The following is a 22,382-nucleotide window of genomic DNA, read 5'->3' as shown; positions in this document are numbered from 1 at the left end:
ACCCGTTACTTCAGAAAAAAGTAACTAAATACGTTACTCGTTACCAACATACAAAAGTAACGAGTTCTCGTTACTCACAGGTAACGAGTTACTTTTACGTTACCGCAGCATATTTAAAGGAGCCAACAAACACGCCGTCACTTGCCTTCAACTCTTTATTAATGAGGAATTGCACTTCAGGAGAAGCTGATACTCGAAATTTGTCGTCCGTCCTTCGTGTTCCGTGTCTCTCGGCCCGTTACCATGAATCTATATCAGTTAATTTGCCTGGACCTTCTCCCTTGTTTCCGAAGTAGGGGTGATCAGAGAGAAAAAACAAGAAGAAAACACTGGTTTTCGTGCCACAGATCACCAACGGTTCCCCAAAACAGACGAGGGGCTGCGTCATAATTTAGAGCGCTCAGAAGCTTAGCAAAGAAAAGAAAAGTCGAAACGCGTTTTTTGTAGCCATAGCACAATTGGTGGCCATTCTTGGGAAGGAGTGATGGTCAGAGATTACGGAAACAAGAGAAAGGACAACAACACATCCAGTGAGGGACTGCAATAATACTTTGAGTCACACGTCACGCAGGTCAAATCTGCAGGCATTGCGCCACACGGAATGCCGAAATGTGCTCCCCGTGCTCAAGAAAAGGAACGAGTAACGTCAGTAACGAGTTACCAATTTTTGTAACTGATTCCGTTACTATTACAATTTTTTAAAAAGTAACTGAATCGTTACTTCGTTACCAAAAAAAGTAACCGTTACCAAGTAACGAGTTACTTGTAACGAGTTAGGCACAACTCTGGTCACAACGTAGTGCGGCCGCTTGCTCCAAACTGTTGCTTGTCCACTGATCATGTTGTGCAACACTCGTTGGAAACGACGTACTTCAAGCAAATTTCCGTGCTTTTGAAAGCAAGCACGTATAATATTCGCGTTAACAAAACATGTGAATAAGCTTCCCTCTCTGCATGACGTACCCCATCTTCTCGTATGCCCCATTCTCCGGAGTCCGGACTATATTCTCCGCTGGCGGAGGTATACCTCTGTGACTGTAGCTCTTATATTTTATCAGAACATAGATTCACAAAAGAAAAAGTGGACATTCTTCTAGTGTGCGTCTTTCCAATGATCGATTTTCTTTGTCTCTATACAACAGAAGCGTATACGGAGAGGGGAGTCAAGTCCTGTAGACCACATAAGCAGAAGCAGACACTGAAGATTTTTGTTTAGGTGTAATTCATACAAGCTTTCTCGTGGAGGACCACGCTTCTTCAGGTACCACCCCGCTTCTTCAGGGGGTACCTGAAGAAGCGTGGTCCTCCACGCGAAAGCTTGTATCAATTAAACCTAAACAAAAATCTTCAGTGTCGGTTTCTGCATTCTCTATACAACCAGAATTTTATGTCTCGTAGTTCGTGGTACCGTAAGGTTGGCTTGTATTGCTCGTAGCACTTCCATTGAGTTTGGAAAGCAGTCAGAGTGTACACGTAGTGTACATTCCATCATTGCTTTCCCTTTTTATGCCAAGGAGCAGATACAAGTGATGATAAAAGTGATCAGTGTCGATGTATCGCGCAAGGCAAAATCGACACAGAAGGCGGAAGCTATCTTCCCTATCAGAGACACTGCCACGCCTGAAGATTGTTTGGGGTTAAACCACTTTAGTTGGGCGATGGTGACTATGATAGTGTTTTCCTCGAGTAGCACGTTGAGGAAGCAGATCACCACTTCCTGATTTATCTAGCGGCACGGCGCGAATTTGATGGCTAATGGAATTTGCCTTGTCACTTTTATATTCAGCTGTAAGATCGCACGTACGAATGTGATACCAAAGCTTACGTGCTTTGATTCTTGACTGTGCTTTCCGTGAATGACACGGAAACGACGCGACACAGATATTTGCTTAAGACGGATGTGACCATTGAAAGGCGTTGACTGGAAGGGAAATATTATTAAGACAGGCGCTTAAGAATGCAGCTATATAAATATGGGTGGGTGAAATGTTTATCTGCATTCCCAAAATTGGTTCCAGACCTCTAATGCGCGGCGTTTTCCTCGTTGTCTTTCATATCCAAAGAACTAAGCGTGATTTCTGTTTGCACGAGGGTATAGGAGATCTATCTCGATCATGCACAGGACTCAATGACCGAGTTTTGTAACAACCTTAAATGCCTTTGACGCCAAATATTCAGATTTCGAGGTAACTCGTTACAAGTAACTCGTTAGTGTAACTAAGTTCCCTTTTTTGGTAACTTGCAACTTAACTCGGTACTTTTGCGCCGTGGTAACTTTCAGAGGAACTCGTTCCTTTTTCAGGTAACTTTGCCAAAGTAACTTAAGTTCCAAGTTACTTTTAACTCGCTTTTCACTCACGTCCACATATTTTCTTGCTTTCTCTCCGGTTCCTTCGTGGCATTTTTTTTTCTTTTTGCCATAAAACGTGATATTCAATCAATGACAGTATTTTATTCAGGAAGTATGAACCGCTATGATTGAAATGAAGCTGAACCATTGTGTGCTTACAGGGAGTAAGATGCAAGGCGTTCGAATAGACGTCTACCAGAGAAACGTCATCATGACATTGGTAGACAGACTGAAACCGAAACAAATCGGAAGGAGAGGGCTGGGTTCCATGAACGGGCGCTTGTTCGCTGCCTCGCATTGAAAGAAATGCAGGACCGATGGTCGCGTCCTTTTAAGGGGCTATATCGTAATCCCCTCAAGACCGTGACTTTCGGGTGCGACCTTCACCTCTAGCTTCGAGCGTAGTTCAATTCTACCAAATTTTCGGCGCTAGGTCTATTGTTGGACATAAACGAAAACGATCTAGGCGTGTTGCACTCCTCCGCAGCCAACTCAAGGTCTAACTCAACTGCTCACGCGCGCTGCACCTGCGTAATGGTTTTTTGTGTCCGAAGTAACTTGGAAGTAACTCGTTCTTTTTTTTTAAGTAACTCAGTAACTGCGAGTTACATTTCAGGCTGAAGAACTTCGTTATTAACTTAGTTACATTTTGCACACGGTAACTTAACCTGTAACGAGTTCTTTTTGACGGGTAACTTCTCAATCTATGCAAATATTATCCTTATTCGCACACGCAGCTCTGGTAGGTAGCGATCGGAAGAACGAAAAATTGGATTGATTGATTGATTGATCGATCGATCATCGAGCATGAAGACTCACTCAATAAAAAAAGGTCTAATGCGCTTGATTCGTTGAAATATGAGATTCGACGTGCTTTGAGACGGGAGCTTTTAAGCTCTTGTTAATAACATTAAATTGGATCATATAATTAGCTAGTAAATTCAGTTTTATGTTTTAATTTTTTTTCTGTGAAATTCTCTTCATTTCTCTCGGTGCCTCCGTGTTGGACCTTTTCTTTTATTTATTTATGTAGCAATACTGCAGGCCTATAACAGGCCCAAGCAGGTACACAGGTACCTTGTCTATTTGGCCTCTAGTCTAAATCCTTTTTATTTTTATTTTTTCTTGGAATTTGATATTAGCATCTCCACACAGTTTTTCCCCTTTTCCTTCTATCGTAATCTAATCTAATTTATTGGTGCAGACGCTTTTTCACTTATTTGCTTTTCACTTATTTAACACCGCATCCGCAGTGCAGTGGGCGAAAATACGACTCGTCAGATTCAGCCATTTGCTGGACTTACGTTCTTGGGTTCTTGCAAGTTGTTTTCCTGGAATGAATGGATTTGAAAAGGGAATGTCGTGGTTTCTGGTTCTCTCACTACCATTGGAAAGAGTAAATAAGCGGAAGGCTACACATGTAGGAAGCGAATAAGTTAGACGTGTCAAACGAGCACGTGTAAAAATTATACGTAATATCCATGTTTAAGGGGCTACAAACCACGAACCGGAAAAAAGACCCAAGAACGGCGGGAAATAGAAAACATAAACATGAACCTACGAATGAAGTGGCATACCAGGAAGGTTTTTTCAACTTCTTCATTTCCTAGTCTGTTGGACAACAATACCTGTGTGCAAAAATTGTTGTCTGTCGTTTGGTTAGACATACAATCCTTAAAATTTCCAAGAACAGTAAAAGATTTGAAATAGCAGCCTGCTATGACAATGGGGGATATGTAAAGGGGAATATGCGGAGAAGATTGGTCGCATTGTTTGAGAACTTGCTACTCTTGCATTCGAAGGACGCATATACTCTGCATTCGTGCGTTGCTGCAGGCGGAAGGCATACGATACATTTGTCCCTGTTTGGAACGCGGGGTCTACAGAGGTGCAGAGCCATGACAGCGCCACTGAAAAGCAGCCAAAGGCGACTGCCCATTTGCCCAATCAGTGAGGAAGCCTATACCAGCGCTTTGATGTTTTCAAGCGTACGTTGGAGTGATTGATTGGCCCCACGTTCCAAATACAGTCATGTCTCGCTTATCCGGAGTTCAGATGTCCGGAAAGCTCGATTACCTGGAACGAACCTGCTACCTGGATTTTGTCCTGGTTATCCGGAATTCGTTATCCGTATCCGGACAGCAAGTTCGAGGAACGATCTTCCAGGACATAGGTCATTCTGATTCCCTTATCCGGAGAAGTGTCAACGTCCTCTGTCCCTGGCATGTGCTGTACTCGGGAAAAGGGTCACATCTCACCGTGGCATTCTGGACTGTTTCACTGTCCTTTCTTCAAAGGTCACTCCCTTTTGGTGTGTGCGGACACACGATAAGCGGAGGAGAAGCCCTGTTCCCACCGGGCGCAAGAAATCCACATGTGAACGTCATGTACAGACCGTCCTTGAGCATCGCCTGCCTTTTTGGCCCATGTCAAAAGCATTTGCAAAAAGACAAAAACATGTGCGCGGGACCAACTTTCTGAGACTGAGACATCGTCTTCTTTGAACAGCAGTGCGACGCAGGGGGTGCCGTGGCTGTGACAAAAAATTATGTCACCGGCATGCCTACTAATTTCAATCAGCTCACTTGGCATACATTTTTGAAGAAACGATCTTTTACTTGTTTCCTTTTCTGGGGCCGTGAGGAGGTCTCCCAAATTTTTCGTGTTTCCCCAGAAGACCGCTTGGTTTGGTTATCCGGAAATTCGTTATCCGGACGAAAAGGGACGACTCCCGAGGTGTCCGGATAATCGAGACATGACTGTATATGCAATATATTTAATTCTTTGCAGCGTTTTGCCTCTCTCGGTGGAAGGATAAGTGGTTTTACTGGACGGAAAGGTTCTGCTTGTAAGTACAGAGAAATTTTGTTCATATTGTTCGTAATTTAAACGAGCTCATTTCTGTCAGGCGTGTGTCTCTGTTGTGCTATTTTGAAACCTTCGCGGGACATCTCTTAACCATGGAAATTACAGTAAAGAAAAAACACCTACTCTTCCCAAACATCAACAATATCCTGTGAGAATCTGGTGCCTGTCGACAATATTATTCCCAACAACAACAACTTTTATTTTTCAGATGATGAATGGGGAGTTTCATCGCCAGTTTCATACTATTTCCAATTGTATTGTGCCAGACTTGTCTTGTGATAATACAAGCTAAGAGGCAGAAAAGTAGGGAAGCCTCACTATAACAGGTTACCTTTATCGAAAAAAGACGGGTCACAGGTGCGGGCACAGTACGAAGTCTCCCTGCTGCAGGGGAAAAAATTTAGTTATCTTAAACAGTAAGGAGAAAATGTATCCGGTTTGTTTGAATTCAGTCAATGATTTGTATTGTTCAATTATTCAATAAGTGATATGTTTTATGAGTGATCTGTATCAAATCGTAGGAGCAAGCAAGACGTTCCTCTTCGTTTTGGTCGGGGAATTCGTTTGAAATAGTCAGTGAAAACCCGGAAAAGTCAGAGAATTTAAAGGCTACGATTTGTTAGACGCCCTGATTTTTCCATCAATTTACAGTACTAAAGAGTTCTTAGATTCATTGAAATGCGAAATTAGAAACCTGTAGACTCTTTGACGCCCTTTATCTCTCTTACCGTCATCGTAGGCTGGCGCTAAGATGCGAGGCATGCATGACATGGTTTTCCCCCAGGTCGGATGGCGAAGGTTGTTACAGGTTCCGTCCAGGCTCCTGTAGGGATAACTGGGGTCGCATCCAACTTCGTACAGTTTTTTGCAGATGGGCCTGTACTTGTTCACTTCCTCCACATCCCTCAGGTCAGACCTCAAGAGAGCGTCTCGGATCTCCTCGTAGCGAGCGCCTTTCCTGTATTGTCCAAGAAAATCGGGGGGGGGGGGGATATGTTTATTAAGAAAAAGAAAGGAAAGGCAGCCACACGAAGGTCGGCTTGCTATTCCAAACCAAAAAAAGGCAAAAGAAGGGGAAGAAAAGAAAAATAAGAAAACAAAAGGGAAGGAAAGAAGAAGAAAAGAAAATCGGGATTTGTCAAACAGTTTGCTTTAGGAGGGTTCCGCGCTTTTGGTTTTTATTTTCGGATGGATTCGACGTATGTTTGTGGTGTTTATTTATCTTCATGAAACCGGCGTTTTTCGGTGATTTTCTTGTGTGTACAATGGTATATCCTGCACGTATCGGCGAATATAAATCGCAACGTCATTTCAAAACTGTGCGTCTCAGCGCGGCCTTAAAACCAAAAACCAATACAAAACTGAGACATTAGAAAATACTTCGTCTAATGCGGAGTATACATATACTGCTCAGCTGCGAGCGATTCGCAGCAAGTCGTGAAGTTCTCCGGGATGCCTTGGTCAGACATGACAACGGCCCTCTTGACCCCAAGAAGGTACTCGATGACTGGCCAACAGCGCATGGACATGTTTCGCACTCTGTGATGTCCTTCCTTAGGTTTTTTGCATATAGAAGAAACCTCCTTTTAGAATCCTTGGTAGCCAGACCTCGCTACCATAAGCGTACTGGAGTAGCCGGCCCAATGTAGAGTTGGGCCAACATCTTCTCTGTTTTTCTTTTTGTACCTACCTAGCTGCCTACCTACAAAAGGAGCACATTGCTCCACAGCGAAGTGGTGGTACCTAAATCGTGAAAGCAGAGCCCTTTTGTGTGTGTGTGTTAAATTTAACGTGCGCAGCGATTAATCCCCCTAATCCTTCCTCGGAAATTCATTTCTTTTCGATGTTGTTCCGTTGAAACCGAATTACGAAAAAAATACTGGCGTATGTTTTTCGGTGAAAACCGAAAGCGCCGATCCCTAGTTATAGTATATAGGCATTGCTTACTCAGAGATAATACGTACAATTTGGGTAGGTACTCGTTTTGGATAAAAAGGATAAGAACAGAGTACGGAAGATATCAAAGATGGTACTACGTACCAAAAATTTTTAATGCGGTACCTAGGTACGTACTTACCGAAAAAACAAAACGTGGTGCGAGGGAACTAATCAGAAAATGGTTGTTTCTGAAAGGTTGATTAGTACTGGCATGGCATTCATAAATAACACATGTACGTTGCATATCCATCTTGTATTGAACAGTTGTGAGTTGTGACTGTGTATTTGCACGAATTGTCTTTCTCGTTCTTTTGTACACATATTACTGTAAAGGGTTCTTTTTTATTCCTACCTTGTTCTCTTTCTTTTTTTCTTTCTTCAAAGCTATGTAAGTGCATAAATACTGGTATTAGTGACTGTCTTCCATCTAGCAAGGACGTCCCACATGCCAGAAGGCATAGGCCATTATTATTATTTCTGCAGGCCTCCTAGGCCACTGTGACTTTGTGGCGCTTCCGGTTTCACCAGGTATACATCAGCTCGCTTGCATATTACATTTACGTTAAAGGCTATGTCTTTTTTTTCTCTCCCTTTATCTGAATGAAGTTAATCTGCCAAGGCGCTCATCACTACGTTGGTTTCCTCGCACGGATACTTGTTTTGAGGCTCCCGCGGTGCTTCGCAGGCCTCCTATGCCCGTGTGACTTTGCGACGCTTCCGGTTACACCAAGTTACCGCTTATATCGGACTTTTACCGGTTCCGTTGGCTTTGTAACCACTACTGCATTTCATATTTTTAAGCGGTCACTTTGATGTACTGCTATCACGTTCACCACCAGGGGCTGCCTGTTTTATACAGTCAGTCCTCGATTTATGAACGGTTAACGTTTCTGAAAAAAAAAAAAGAAAGAAAAAGATATATATATATATATATATATATATATATGTATATCGTTCGTAAATCGAGGCTTGAATGAGGAAGGGGAAGCGTCTTGTCCCAGAGGGCACCGGTGCATAAAGCGAAGAAATTCGTAAATCAAGGGTTCATAAACAGAGGGTAGGTGGCGGTGGTGGTGCTAATGAAAGGGCTCGCTCACGAGCTTTTTTGGAGCTCGGGCAAGTGTTTGAATACCGCGGTCATTCACTGCCCCAGTTACAAGCGGAAATATAAATATTCTTGTTTCCGGTCGGAGTGTCACAGCAGTGGCTTGTTTCATAAGCCTTTCGTTTCACCCGAAAATTCCTTGTTGACATATCAACCGAGATCGTAGCGTCCGATTTCTCCCCGAACTCTCGTGTGTAGGTAGCACCCGATTTTTCCCTCCCGAATTTGAAAAATCATCAAACCCGAAAACGAGGAACCCTACCGGGTACTCATATCCTATACTTCCCATAACGTGGCACAGTTGGTCAATCCGTGCATAAAAGGAACTAACAAATGTATATGCTTTTTTTCCTTATGGTGGCTCTGACAGCGGCAGTAAAACTTGGCATAATCCGGGGAATTGTATCAGCAGCACCATCAAAGAATCACCCTGTAACTATATCCGGCATCGTCCCATAATGACGAGCACAAAAAGTGCATGCAAATTTTCTGGGTTGTTCCTATAAATGTTGCGGAAAAAGGAAAACAAACCTTGTAGGCGTGGTTGCCCACTCTTTTTGTCTCGCGATATGTGGTTTCCATATTTGGGTCATGGTACAAGCGAGAGTATTTTACCGTTCTTTCTTTCTCCCGCTGTGAGCGCTGCCTGTCCCGCTTAGTTTCTGTCTTTGCAACATTCTGCGCAACAATTCCCCTTCTGTGCCACAGTGCGTGTGCTAGGTGTATTTCCCCACGTCTCCGTACGGGATGCAATACTTCAGTAGTGTCCTACACTGTGTTCTACTTTTGATATAAAAGGAAATGATGTCAAAAGCGGCACGGACAATGCCGACACCGGGTACCTCGAACTCTTACGGGCGTATTCCAGTGCTAGATACTGTCTTCTGCAATTTCTGATGCTGTAAAATACTATAGTGGTGCATCTCCTTCCTAGTAAATCATCTCGCCATCAATATCACCAGGCAAATGTGGTTACGGGCGGTGCACATATTATTGGATCGATGTCGAGAGAACAGTATGAATGAATGAGATACAGAAGGGGGACGGCCAGTGACTTCCCCAGAAATTCACTACTGGGGGGGGGGGGGGGGTGCCGACCTTACAAGGGGGGGTTCATGCTTGGTGATGCTTCCACTTGCGGAATTTTTCTTAGACACGGAAAGAATCGTGGCACAATGATGACATATCTTCCAAGCTTTCCCGGTTTATTTGTACATGCTACTACTTTAGAACACAGTACATTTAGAATACAGATTCACTGTGAACGGCATTTCAACATTAAGATGCATAATCACACGCACGACAAAGGAATGAGACCAGCATCTTGTCAATGAACACCTAGCAACCAATGGTGAAAACCTTATAGAATACCTCGCTTGATTGAGTTGGGGCAAATGGCTCTTGAGGTTCCACATTGAGCTTGCGTGCCCGCACGCATTTTTGCTCGTATATGCGCGCAATATATGCATTGCGCAGTCACTTTCAAATGATTTTGGACAAATGCATGTTACGATCATCTGCGTGACTGTGGTACTATATATACAGCCCAAGTTTGACAGCACAGATATAATTCGCTGCGCCGGACTCACTACCAGGACGTGTTGGTGGCCGAGCTCGGTGGGGTAACCTGAAAAATTTCAGGGGGGGTGTTGCAAAAATTCAGGGAGGGTGTACACCCCCCCCTGAGGGGGGTGTAGGGAAATCCCTGGGGACGGCTAGCATGCAGGGGCGCCGCTAGGCAATTTTTCAGGGAGGGGGCAAGATCTCGGACCCAATCGCCACTGCACAGTCCCCCCGGGGGAGGGTGCCGTTCTACGGCTCTCTTGCGCAATAACTCCGAGTACCATCAGTGCTATCAGCGTGGATTATACATATATCCTCATCAATTTATTAACGGTAACGCAACGCGTGCCTTATTATGTGGCCGGAGCTTTCATTGCTTCGACACTGCAGCATATTATTTCGGACAGGTCGTGTGCTGTTTGCGGGCGACGGAACGAAGAAGAAAAGTATGAGAAATACGGCGGGAACTTTCAGAGATGTGCAGCCTTGACCACGTAGGCAGGGCTCTGACAAAGTCTCAACAAAAAAAAAAAAAAGGAGAGAGAGAGAGAAAAATTATGAGCCAGGGAGGGGCAAGTGCCCCCCTTGCCCCCCCTTGACGGCGCCCATGCTAGCATTTGTCATCCTAGACAGGCCTCAAGGGGAGCAGTGACAGCGTTTGTGTGGAAGATCTTGAGAAAAACACAGGGAAAAGCGATGACAATAGATTAGATAACGAGGCTACACTCTAAAAAGGGAATTCACCAGATACTCGTAACACGCTCAAGGCCGAGCACTGGAATGATACCATTCCTGATTTGAGGAGAAAGAGCGTCATTAAAGGATCATGGAGCAAACCTCGAACACTACTTTTTTTTTCTCGGCGTGGTGCGAACCTACTACCTCCAGGGACTATCAGGTAAAATATTTCTTTGGGGTGCGCGCATTTCGTGGGAAAATATGTATACAAGAATGCGCGCGGCGGCGATGAACTTTTCCGCGCTCCGTGATTGCGTGCATGACGTCAACTGATGCGAGCACTTATTGTCTGGCGAAAAAGCGTCAGATGCGATGAGACAGCTACACGACCCAGCCGACACGACGGTGCCGGCTGTGCTGTCTGGGGCTTTTTCTGGGTTTTCCTCAGACGCTTTCAGACATATGTCGGTACAGTTCCCTTAGAAGTCGGCCCAGGACGCACATTCCCCAGGGCGTCAGTCGTGACGTTGCCCAGCTGTGTGAGGCCGACAACAGCTAGCCATCTCACCACCACCACCAGCACCACCCGCCGACGGTGAAGTACCTTGGCAGCGCCAAATAAAACCGCAACGAAATGAAAGCGTGCGCCTCACTCACACGCCTTCATTTTCTTGAAGTCACATGACTTGCGGTCACCCTTGCGGTCACGTCGTCTGACGCGGTGCAGATATACTGCACTGCGTTAGATGACGTGACGTACTGAGGCAGGATGTTTTCTGAACCGCGAGATGTGAAAGCTCCCTTGCGTACCAAGATAGCGCGTTGCACTCGTATCCCAAGCAGCACAATGTACTGAAAGTCGAGTGCAATAGGGGTGGACGGGTAGGTGGAAGACCTTGAACAGACTCTTGAAGCTAAGGAACATTGATAACACACATACCGTTCGCCCCTATTGCACTCGACTTTCAGTACATTGTGCTGCTTGGGATTTTTCGTATGATCATTCATCCCAAGGTTTTCTATCCGAAGTCAAATTCCTGCTACTTTCGATAAACGAGTCCCTCCATGCTCCTCCGGTTACCGATAGCCACGCACCTCCAATCTTCAACGTGTGATATGCTTCAGCATCCGGGAGGTTCGTTGGCCTAGTAGTGCGTATAGTGCGGTGAAACTCTGTTTTAGGGTGCACTGATTCGGTAGTCGGTGTGTTACTGACGGGGTGCGACTATATTCCGGATATGGATCATACCGGCTGACTGAACATGTTTCATGTTTCAGGACGACATGTTTCTGCCACTTAGATCTTATGCTTTATTGACTCTAATTTTTCGTTTATGTTGTTGTCCCGTCAATCAGACAAAATGAAATTTTTAATGCTTTTAAGAGAGCAGTAAACTCACTTCTCCATGAGGTACTTGGTAGCATACTGGTAGACGTACTGTGCCTTGTCCAATTCGGAAGCGTCTTCATTTGGCTTCAGATTCTGCTGGTGGCGAAACTCGGGTGGGTGCTTCCGGTAATCCAGGGCTTGGCAGGAAGCAAAAAGTACCGTGGGCAAAATGTAATTAAATAACATCTTGGGGGGATACATCGGCACAGCTAAACACGGAACGGTGCGAAAATTGTCGCCTCTTCCGCGTAGGAACTGCATGGCCCGCCGCAAGCAATGACACGCGATTAGTGCGGCAGTGATAAGGAGATTTCATAACGATACAAGGTGAAACGGCATACGTGGTCGTTTCCCAGTTAACGCCTCGAATAATTATGGTCTGTACACGGTTGTTACCATATATTTCTTCGTTGAAATCAACGTGTAACCTGTCTAGCCTTGCCAGAAAAACTATTTCCTAACGTGACCTAAGGACGTGAAGTGGTATTATTAGACATTAGGAACAGCCTAATGGACAGTAGATACCAAAAGCGAGAACCGATCGATCTACTACCTATAAATGAGCCCGCGAGACCAATGTCGTAAACAAATTTCGCGATCTCCACCAGCCTTGTCGTGCCAATGCAGCATTCCAACGTCTTGCCAGACACGCCTTAAGGGCTGGGTTTCTCGTCTTTGACAACGTTGACAACGAGTCTTTGTGACTGTGACATCACCTGTGTCCCAGTGACGCATAGGTTTCGGTGTGCACTGCCTCCATAGCATATGAATGCAGAGTAGCAGGGCTTCATAACTGCGACCAACCTCTCCGCGTACTTACCCCCTTTTACGTACTTCTTACTACTACCCCCACTTACTTCATATTTACTCCCTACATAGTTCCACAAACTTACTTTTACCTTACCCCCTATCATACATATTATCGCAGTTTTTAACAATAACGACAAGACGCTTAATGTGGTTTTCGGAGAGGTCTGTATCGAGGAACTATTTCTTTTCCAAAAACCTTCACTTGTAAACACATACCTCACGTGCAGCCATGGAGCATTCGCTCATTTCTTTCTTTGTAAGTTCGATTACGATAATTTGATGGCGATAACCACGTAGGCAAGCCATCCCGAATGTTTTTTGTTCGCGTGGATCTTATTCCTAACTCTAAACAGGAGCTATAAAATAACTACAGTATGGAACAGGAATCGGACCAATACGAATTTGCTTTCCGTGCCACCCAACACCTGGCGACAACTAACGGAATGGACGCGACCGGTCCGAGATGTGGCCTATTAAGCTAGCTTGTCGCGGAACTGAGTCTGTCGACCACCCCTTTTTTGCTTCAGTCACCCTGTCTTTCTTACCTTTGCGATTGTGTTGCCAATGCCAAGGTGTGTACCACACTTATATTAGATGTCGAACATTAGCGTAAGTACACGATGAAGAAAGGGAAAGAGACACAGACACCGCTCTGGGGACAACCTTCACGAGCAGCGCTCTGACAATCACTGTCCAGGTCTGTCCGTGTACTTTTTGCGTTTGTTGATTATGTTTCAAGTAAGCCAAACACACACCTTCTTGAACGCCAGCGCGCTCTTTACGAACACCCGTACACTGCTCTTTCTCATTTTTAATTTACCTGGGTACTCGATGTCGTCCCGTGAAGACGAAGCCTGGAATGCTTCTTTTATTTCTTCCTTCGTTAACGTCACAGGCCTTCCCTGTCGCGGCGCACTCGTATCAGTGACTTCATCATTTGCTCGTCCATTCTCATCGTCCGACGGAAGGACGGATCTATTGGCAACATAATCAGGTGCCGTGCCGTACTCCTCAATCTGGTACAGCGGGTCACCGTCTGTCTTCGAGAGGTGTCCTCTCTCGGGCTGAGGTGGTGGCTCATAGTGGTCATCCTCTGCATTATTGGACATACCGTATCCGTAGTAGCTTTGTTCACCGCCAGGAAAGGAGGAACCTGTATACAGAATGTGTCTCGTTCACGAACCTCACCGCAGTTGTTCTGTACAACAAGTTAACAACATACGAATGTAATCTCTTAAAAAAAAGGGGGGGGGGATTCAGTTTGATCCTACACACAGATTCTGAAGGGCTTAGAATACGTGAGTAGTGGATCAGCGCATATAGGGTTGAGTATAGAATTGCAGATGACATCTTACAGTGTATGATCGCGGCATGATAAACGAAGCCCGGTTCTACACTCCTCGGGATTTTTGTGCATATAGGACTACGCAGGCAGTTTGATCAGTAGCTTTTAATCGGGATCAGAGCGCCTGAACGATAACTTTCCCCCCAGTCTTCCAGTAAGATGTCGCTTGTAACCCCCGCGTAATGACAATGTAGAGGACCTGAATGAAGATGGAATACCTGGATAAGGAGTATCCCAGTAAGATCTTAATTTATTGTAGTTCCCGTATAGTGGCAACTAGAACTAAGAAATAAGTGGTGACGCCACAAACCTGCCGACGTTCGAATTCGCAAAAGCTGGAGACATTCATTTAGAAGATTGAAAAAAAGTCAACCGAGGTTCGACCGCATTTCTTTCCCGAATTCGGAAGCACATGGTTTAGGACTCGAAAAGCTGGCACATATTGATATTATGTATCTAATGTGTCTATCTAGTATCTGAAAGGGTGTTTATATGAACTTTCGCTAGCCAGATGAAAAACCTGGAACCTGTTATGGGCATCACCTAGCGAGCTGGTGCGACAGAACAACCATTCATCGAGTTCTTTCAAGTTCATTCAATCATTGCGAGTTCTTGAATTCGCAGAACGGCGAATCCCAGCAGTAGCAGACGTCTGACTTTATATGTTCACGTAGCGAAGGAGGGCGAGGAGGCAGGCCTTCTGTACCTGTGGCGTTGCCTGTGTGCGCCCGGTGTATTTCATGGGGCGTGACGCCAAGAGAGTGTTCGGTAGACTGTGTTATACGATGTATGCTAACGGATACGGCTGGTTGATGCGAAGTGATCTACGCGCCGTCATGGACCGACTAGACCCTGGTTAATTAGGCTCGGGGAAGGTGCTAGGACACTACGCCCGTTGAGCTATAAGGCGACGAGTGATCGGAGCCCTGCAAAATTTCTTATGGTAATCGCGGTCCGTTCGACCTAGTAAGAGCTAGCCTCCCCTCGTTTACACTCGCACAAGCATACAAACTTGTTTACTTTCTCGTGTAATTTTTTTTTTTTTCTGTAGTTGGCATTTTGGTTGCAGGAGCCGTCATACCTAACCCTTTAAAAATACCATGCCAATGATGAGGACGGTGCCCAGAAGAAGAACAGTCGCTGTTCGAAATATCGGCGGCTCTCGTAGTGAGACAATTCCCTTCGTACTTCCCTACCGGTTCGTTGGATTTCTACCCATCTACACGTGACCAAATGTCTGTCCAATCACAAGGCAGCAATGAGGGACTATTCGCACACCTGCATAGGTCCACGAAAGAAACCACGTGCGCCTCGCCCTTGAGATGGTACCCCCTTAATTGGGAGAGGCGCCAATGACGTCGCTCCACGGGCAAGGGAGAGAGGGAACTGAGGAACTGCGCAGAGAGCTGACCTACTTGCGGTATAATTAATTGGTATCACAAGCGCGCAGAAACTTAAATCTGAAAGACCTGTCTGTGGCGCGGAATATCATATTTTGTAACTTTACAGAGTGCCGCACAGTAGGAAGTTTTATGAAATTGTAAGCGCCCCCTGATTCAGACTCCGTATCTCTGTCAGTCAGTCAGATATAAGCAACGTGGTGTCACCCGCTCCAAAGCAACCAGGCGATTGGCTTATCATGCTTTCGAAACCGTTTCCATTAGAGAGGAATGCTGTAGCATCGCTCAAATGCCAAGTCACGTACTGCACGGTAAGCTTCTTTACAGAAAGAAGTAGAGTTTATAAAGATTGCCTCCTACACTGCAGTGACGTGAAATAATAAATTGATGTATAAATATGTAAGCACTAACCGCAACACTGTGGAAAACTGTGTGCCACGGATGTCACGCAACCACCTATGGCTTTGGGAACATCTCTTTATTTCAGCCCAACCGGGCCGTACCCGTTTTTTTTTGTCTCTCTCGCATTCTTTTATTCAAGTCTTGACGCTCCCGCCCTCTCTTCTTTTTTCTGTCTTACGGTTCTGGCGTATATTATCCCGTTACTCACCGGCAAAGCACAGCGACGTGCAGGCCAGTAGTATGACGATGACAGTGAAGTCGGGCGTCGCCTTCATATTGTGCACACCTCCGGCTATAAAGAAAACATGAGGACGAAGAACATGAGGACGTTGATGGTGGGCGTTAGGCAGGCGCCTGCAAATACACATTAGGCAGAGAAACGAAAAAAAAAAAAATATATGGAGGCGTTAATCCCGACCCAGGTCGGGACTGGCTACCTCAATGCTCGTAGACAGGGGAAAATAAACGTGAACAGTAAATATCAAAACCTCGAAAAGACACGAACAAACTTAGTGTGAAGAACTAAAAAATGGAGAATAAGGGGAAAAGGGACCCAGTCAAAGGACAAATTAGACGACGTAAGCTACACTCCAAGAAAAAAGGTAGAATTTTCCAGAGTTCGAGGTAACTCGTTACTGTAACTAAATTCCTTTTTTGGTAACTTGTAACTTAACTCGGTACTTTTGCGCCGTGGTAACTTTCAGAGGAACTCGTTCCTTTTTCAGGTAACTTTGCCAAAGTAAGTTAAGTTACGTTCCAGGTTACTTCGCTTTTCGCTAGCGTCCACATATTTTCTTGGTTTCTCTCCGGTTCCTTCATGGCATTTTTTTGCCATAAAACGTGATATTCAATCAATGACATTTTGATATTTTATTCAGGAAATAAGAACCGCTGCCACTGAAATGAAGCTGAACCATTGTGCGCCTACAGGGAGTAAGATGCAAAGCGTTCGAATAGACCTCTACCAGAGAAACGTCATCATGACGTTGGTAGACAGACTGACACCGAAACAAATCGGAAGGAGGGGGCTGGGTTCCACGAACGGGCACTTGTTCGCTGCCTCCTATTGAAAGAAAAGTAGGACCGAAGGACGTGTCCTTTCCAGGGACCATCGTAGTCCCCTCAAGACCGTGGCTTTCGGGCGCGACTTTGTTCACCTCTAGCTTCGAGCGCAGTTCAACTTTACCAAATTTGTGGAGCTGTCAAACACTATGACGTCATTTGTTCACAAACAGGGAGAGGTCTAATGTTGGACATAAACGAAAACGATCTAAGCGTGTTGCACTCCCGCAGGCAACTCAATGTCTAACCCAACTGCTCACGCGCGCTGCACCTGCGTAATGCTATTTTGTGTCCAAAGTAACTTGGGAGTAACTCGTTCGTTTTTTAAGTAACTCAGTAACTGCGAGTTACGTTTCAGGCTGAAGAACTTCGTTATTAACTTAGTTACATTTTCACACGGTAACTTAACTCGTAACGAGTTCTTTTTGACGGGTAACTTGACAATCTATGGAATTTTCTACCCATCTCGGTAGAGCTGTATTGCAACCACATTTCTACTCAAACCAATTTTACCTTTTGGGGATATATAACTGCAGTGTAGAAACAAACGACATAAGTAGAAACTGTCGTTCTACCAGCTTAGGTAGGAAGCTCTACCCTTTTTTTTCTTGGAGCAAACGTGAGTGAAAGGGGCAAGGGAAATGGACACCGCCCTTATACCCGCAATGGAAAAGGCGCCCGTTGATTGACCCGAAATGGTAGAAGTACTGTCGTTCTACCAGCTTGGGTAGGAATTTTTACCTTATTTTCTTAGAGTGTAGAGAATGGGAGCGATTAGCTGGCAGCTATAAGATATGAGGAATTAACAGGCATCTCAAATACCAACGACAGTATGCTTTTTTATGGGAGTGAAGGGAAGACGCGTCTCTAGAGATGCGCAATGAACAAAACAAAGAAAAAATGGTGTTCCTTCACGATTTTTTTGCGGACGATCTATCGAACTAATTTTTGTTCTGAAAACGGCTACTGTATCAGGTGACCGAAGGGACCAGATGTTCTCATTCGGACAACTTCGTAGCTTTAGTATAATTAAAAAGTTAATTATTGAAAGTTAATTCGAATATTGCCTCAGGAGTTTGCTGGTGCCCTCTTAAGGAGTGTCCTTCAGCATACGTTATATTGCAACTGACTTCATCTCGAAAAAAGTGAAATATACATTTTAAAAAAATCTGTTCGCATTTAAATGGGACACCCTCGGAACGATTTACCCGTACTCAAAAAGGGGCAGTACTGAGGGCTTCGGTTATGATGAAATAATTTAAAGAAAGCAGAGCCTATCTATACGTTGATACATAGGTGTGGTAAATCCTGTCTGCTTTTTAGTTCTCAGTCACACTAGTTTTCATAGAGTAGTCGCGAAGTGCGAACCTTGCTGCTTTGGATGGATGGGTACATGTACATAAAAAGAGAGAAGATTCGAGTTGGTTGATATGTTTCGATATAGGGATTCCAATTCAGGGATTCATATTTTAGGCGAAGACGGACAAGTGATTTAAATGCTAAAAATTTTACCCCACATTAGGATAAACATAGGCTAAATAGTTTTGTTCACGTACTGATGAGGATGCCCGTGTAGGACTTTGGAAGTTTGTTTTCTCGTCTTACGTCAAGTCGGAGTGCTTTGCCAATACAACAAAGCGAGCGTAACAATTCGTTCACTTTCGATGAACATAAGAAATAGATATCGAATAAAATGGCTACGTTCCATGCACTCACCTCCTTTCTTGTTGCCAGTGATGCAGAGTCTCACTGTAATATACTTTCTGCAAGTCGTCGTTGCATACACATATGCATGGATGGCCCTTCCTGAAGAAGCTGACGTCAGAGTGGACGTGCAACGCGCATGATCTCCACTTTACGGCATCAGGAACAAAACGAAACACCGTTAAAATTCCCAGATGAAGCGCGTGGGTATTGAATTTCGCTTCGTCCGCTGTTTAGCCGCGGTGCCCTGTCAGAACTGCGTAAATTATTTGAAGTAAATGTATCTTATCATTTGCATCTTCATACTATATTTTAGACTCAATATTTATCGTAACGGCGCTAGTGCTGACGTCTGCGCAAGATATGATGGACTTCGTTTCTGCACACGGCCCTCTTCCGAACAGTTTGTTTTTCTTTTTGTGGGGTCAAGAAGATATGAGAAGTTACTACCTTTTGTTTGTTTGTTTTCGACTGTCCTGCTCGTCATTTGGAATTGAAATCGGGATTTGGATCCAGTCCGGATTGAAATCCTTATGGAAGCTAGACAGCCGAATTTGATTTGGATTTGATTGGCGAGATCTGAATTCGGATTGAATTAGTTTTAAAAGTGGGATAAGAATGTGTATTCAATCTTTTTTAGACGGAGGTACTTAGACTTCAGTTGCGTCACCTCTCACACCGCTTCGATCCCTATAACTAAACCACACAGTTCCACTGAAGCTCGAAGGCGCGATCCTAACTTGCTCGACCAATAACCGGATAGAGGCATGTACAGCTGGGTTTCCCAAATTGACGGCGACGTTCGGTGACTCGCAAGGTTATGGCGCAATTACCCTTTCGGGTCGTGCCTAAGATGCTCGAGCCGTTTCGCCATTCAATTTTGGAAGTTCTGCTCATCATCTTGTCTCGGTGGTGTCGCCGTTACCTCGCCTCAAGCCTCACTGGCCCCAAGATGCACTCTCAATGGCAATATGACATCACCACCCGTTCTCTGCTTTACTCCGAAGCTGAATTGCGCACACGCACGATTCTACTGCTCCGCTAGCCCTTGCCAGAATTCCCTGTTTGTATTTTTTTTACTTTATTTCACTTTTGGGCCTTTCCCAAAGCCGCTACTCATTGCTACGCTTCACCGAAGACCTGCTACCGCCCCTCTGGCCATGGAAGGGGCAGACGCCGCCCGCCACGAGTAGTCCTCTACTGAAGAGATGAGCGGCTTCGACACCGACTCATCAACTAGCCGTGGCACCGTTCTTTCCCGAAAGCGATCAAGTGGCTGCTCTACGACGGCGGCCGACGAGCAACCTTTCCAGGATGTCGTAAAACGAGTACGGAAGGCCAACTCTTGCGGCGCTCTGTGAACCCGGTCTCTGGAGGGATTTACGGTGCTCTTCGCTCCCATCGACCGCACGTCAAACCTTGCTAAGTTAAACCATTTGAAGCTCTCTCAATTCCTTACCTCTGAGCTGCTAGGTAGGATCAAGGAAATCCGACCGAACCACTCCAAAAACATCATTGCTGTGAATGTGAATTCCCCATCCGCCAAAGCATCCCTCTTCCGAATCGACAAGAATGCGAGGTGCCTGTCCGCGCCTATGAACCTCGACCCCCTGCCTCGAGCTACGACGTCCTCCCTGGAATTGACACCTCGCTAACGGACGCGCAAATAATGGAGGCTGTCAAAGCAGACACACCAGTCCTCGTGGCACGGAGGATTAGAAAGGATGCAGGGGCGGTTAGACCTACCTTCACTGGGTTGAAACCGCCGAGGCAGGTTACCTTCCAGCTCCTTACAATGCAGGTCAGAAACTACCTCCCACGTTAGCCTCAGTGCACCAATTGCCTGAGGCATGGACATGTTGCAGCCTGCTATGTCCGAAGGAAAGCCTGCCCCACCTGCAGAACGCCCCACGACACCCCGGTGTGCCCTAGAAGCGACCCCATATGCGTCAACTGCCATGGCAGCCACCACGCCACGTCGAGGGACTGCCCTAAGATGAAGGAGCAAAAGCGTATTGCCAGGGTCAGATCCCGTTCAGGCAGCAATTATAAGGAGGCGAAGGAGCCAGAGGAAGCGAAGGAGACTACGCAAGAAGAGTAGGCCACGATGGCCCCCAATACCGTCTGCGGGAAAGTCCCAGCCCGCCGCTTGGGAGAACTCAGATTTTCCCCCGTTGCCGTTGCCTTCGCAGGGCAACCCCTCCTTCCCGCCTGGCTCTACACTTAAAGATTGCCTAAGAGCAGGAATATTCCTTCCCCACAGCTGCAGGCAGCCCGGCACCCTCAGGCAGCCCGTCGCGCTTCACCAGACCTCACGCCAAACGCTGCTGTAATCACACAGCTGCTCTTCGCAGCGCTCAAAACTATTCTTGCCGCTTGCCCCGAGTGCGCGGCCCTCACCGAGGCCCAATCGATCCTAAAACTTGGAAACCAGATCACGTCCATGATCCTGGCTCCTCGAGACTGGGAGTAACCCAGTGCGGGTCCTCCAGATCGTCCACATGCCCTATGCAATGATGAGACCGAACGCGCTGCCTTCAGGCCTGCAGTACTGCACAACGAAGACTGCTGTCTCCTTCAATGGAACTCGAGAAGCCTTCCACCTAAAGTATCCGATTTCCGTCAGTTTATCTGGAGGCACGAGTTCCCCTTAATATGTATCTTGGAAAGCAGAATCGACTATAACTTCCGCCTGTCAAATTACGTTACCTTTACCTCGTGTGCCCGCGGAAGGACAAGCCGCGCCGCGCTCTTCATCCGCTCCAACATCCTGGCCATCAAGCAGGATGTCCACTGCCCAGGACCCGGGGAGTACGTCTGCTGCACTCTACGCATGGGCACCCTTACTTTCACTGTCGTCTCCCTGTATATACCACCCGCAGTTGCTTACGACGTGAATGATCTGGCTGCGTTACTGGACAGTATCTCCGCGCCGTACGTAGTCTGCAGAGACCTTAAGGCTCACAACACGATCTGGGGGAGTGCACGCACCGACACCCGAGGTGTGCGACTGGCGGCCCTCTTTGAGAGCCGGGACCTCTACATTTTGAACGACGGTTCCCCGACATACGTGCAGTCGACTCAGCTCTCATCATGCCTGGATCTCACTGCTGTGTCGGCTTCTGTTGCACGGCTCTTCAGATGGCAAGTCGATGCAGACACCCTCGGAAGCGACCACTTCCCGATCTTGATCAGCGTCCATGACGCACAGCGCAGCCCGGCTGGCCATTTCGTCAAGCGGACCGACTGGCAGTCGTACAGCTAGAGCCATCATTGACGATGCTGTCTCCGGTTCCACACCCACAAGCGGAAGCGCTTTCACCCGGACTATGATTACCGCTGTGCACTCCGCCACACGAGTAGCTCGGATTCCCTTGAAGTTTTCTGCTGTTGACGCGGAGTACGAGAGGTTGCGAGCCATACGCCGTGGCGCTGAACGCCGTGCCCGGCGTACCCACCAACCCGCCGACAAGTCCGAAGCGCGCCGCATACAGAAGGCAATACATAGACATCTCTGCAAGCTGTCACGCTCCCACTGGCGGAGCTTTGCCACCTCCCTTTCTCCCCGCCGCACACCACTCTCAAGAATATGGACAGTGCTCAAAGGACTCCACGAACCCGTCACTCAGCGCCGGCCGTTCCGCACTCTCTCGCTTGCCACCGGCCGGACGGAGTTAGAGATTGCGGAAGAATACTGCGGCCGTCTGACCACTGCACCTGTCGGAGCACTGGCTGCGGCCAGCGACATCCCTGTGGTTCTGGAGGCC

General features: G+C 46.3%; 1 protein-coding gene across 1 annotated transcript in view; it reads right to left on the bottom strand.

Annotated features, from left to right (window-relative positions):
• LOC135396378 (chorion peroxidase-like) overlaps window positions 1-18,748 on the bottom strand; it is a 62,566-nt gene extending 43,818 nt beyond the window's left edge. Inside the window, exons 1-5 of the mRNA XM_064627315.1 lie at window positions 18,628-18,748; window positions 16,058-16,141; window positions 13,523-13,855; window positions 11,903-12,029; window positions 5,947-6,176 (exon numbers count right to left, since the gene is read on the bottom strand). Coding sequence (XP_064483385.1) covers window positions 5,947-6,176; window positions 11,903-12,029; window positions 13,523-13,855; window positions 16,058-16,124 — 757 coding nt within the window. The 5' untranslated portion in view covers window positions 16,125-16,141; window positions 18,628-18,748. The remainder of the gene's footprint in view (window positions 1-5,946; window positions 6,177-11,902; window positions 12,030-13,522; window positions 13,856-16,057; window positions 16,142-18,627) is intronic.
• Between the last annotated feature and the right edge of the window lie 3,634 nt (window positions 18,749-22,382).

This window comes from Ornithodoros turicata, chromosome 6 (genome assembly GCF_037126465.1).
Source record: "Ornithodoros turicata isolate Travis chromosome 6, ASM3712646v1, whole genome shotgun sequence".
NCBI classification, from domain to species: Eukaryota; Metazoa; Arthropoda; class Arachnida; order Ixodida; family Argasidae; genus Ornithodoros; species Ornithodoros turicata.
This window is presented reverse-complemented; position numbering and strand designations above follow the sequence as displayed.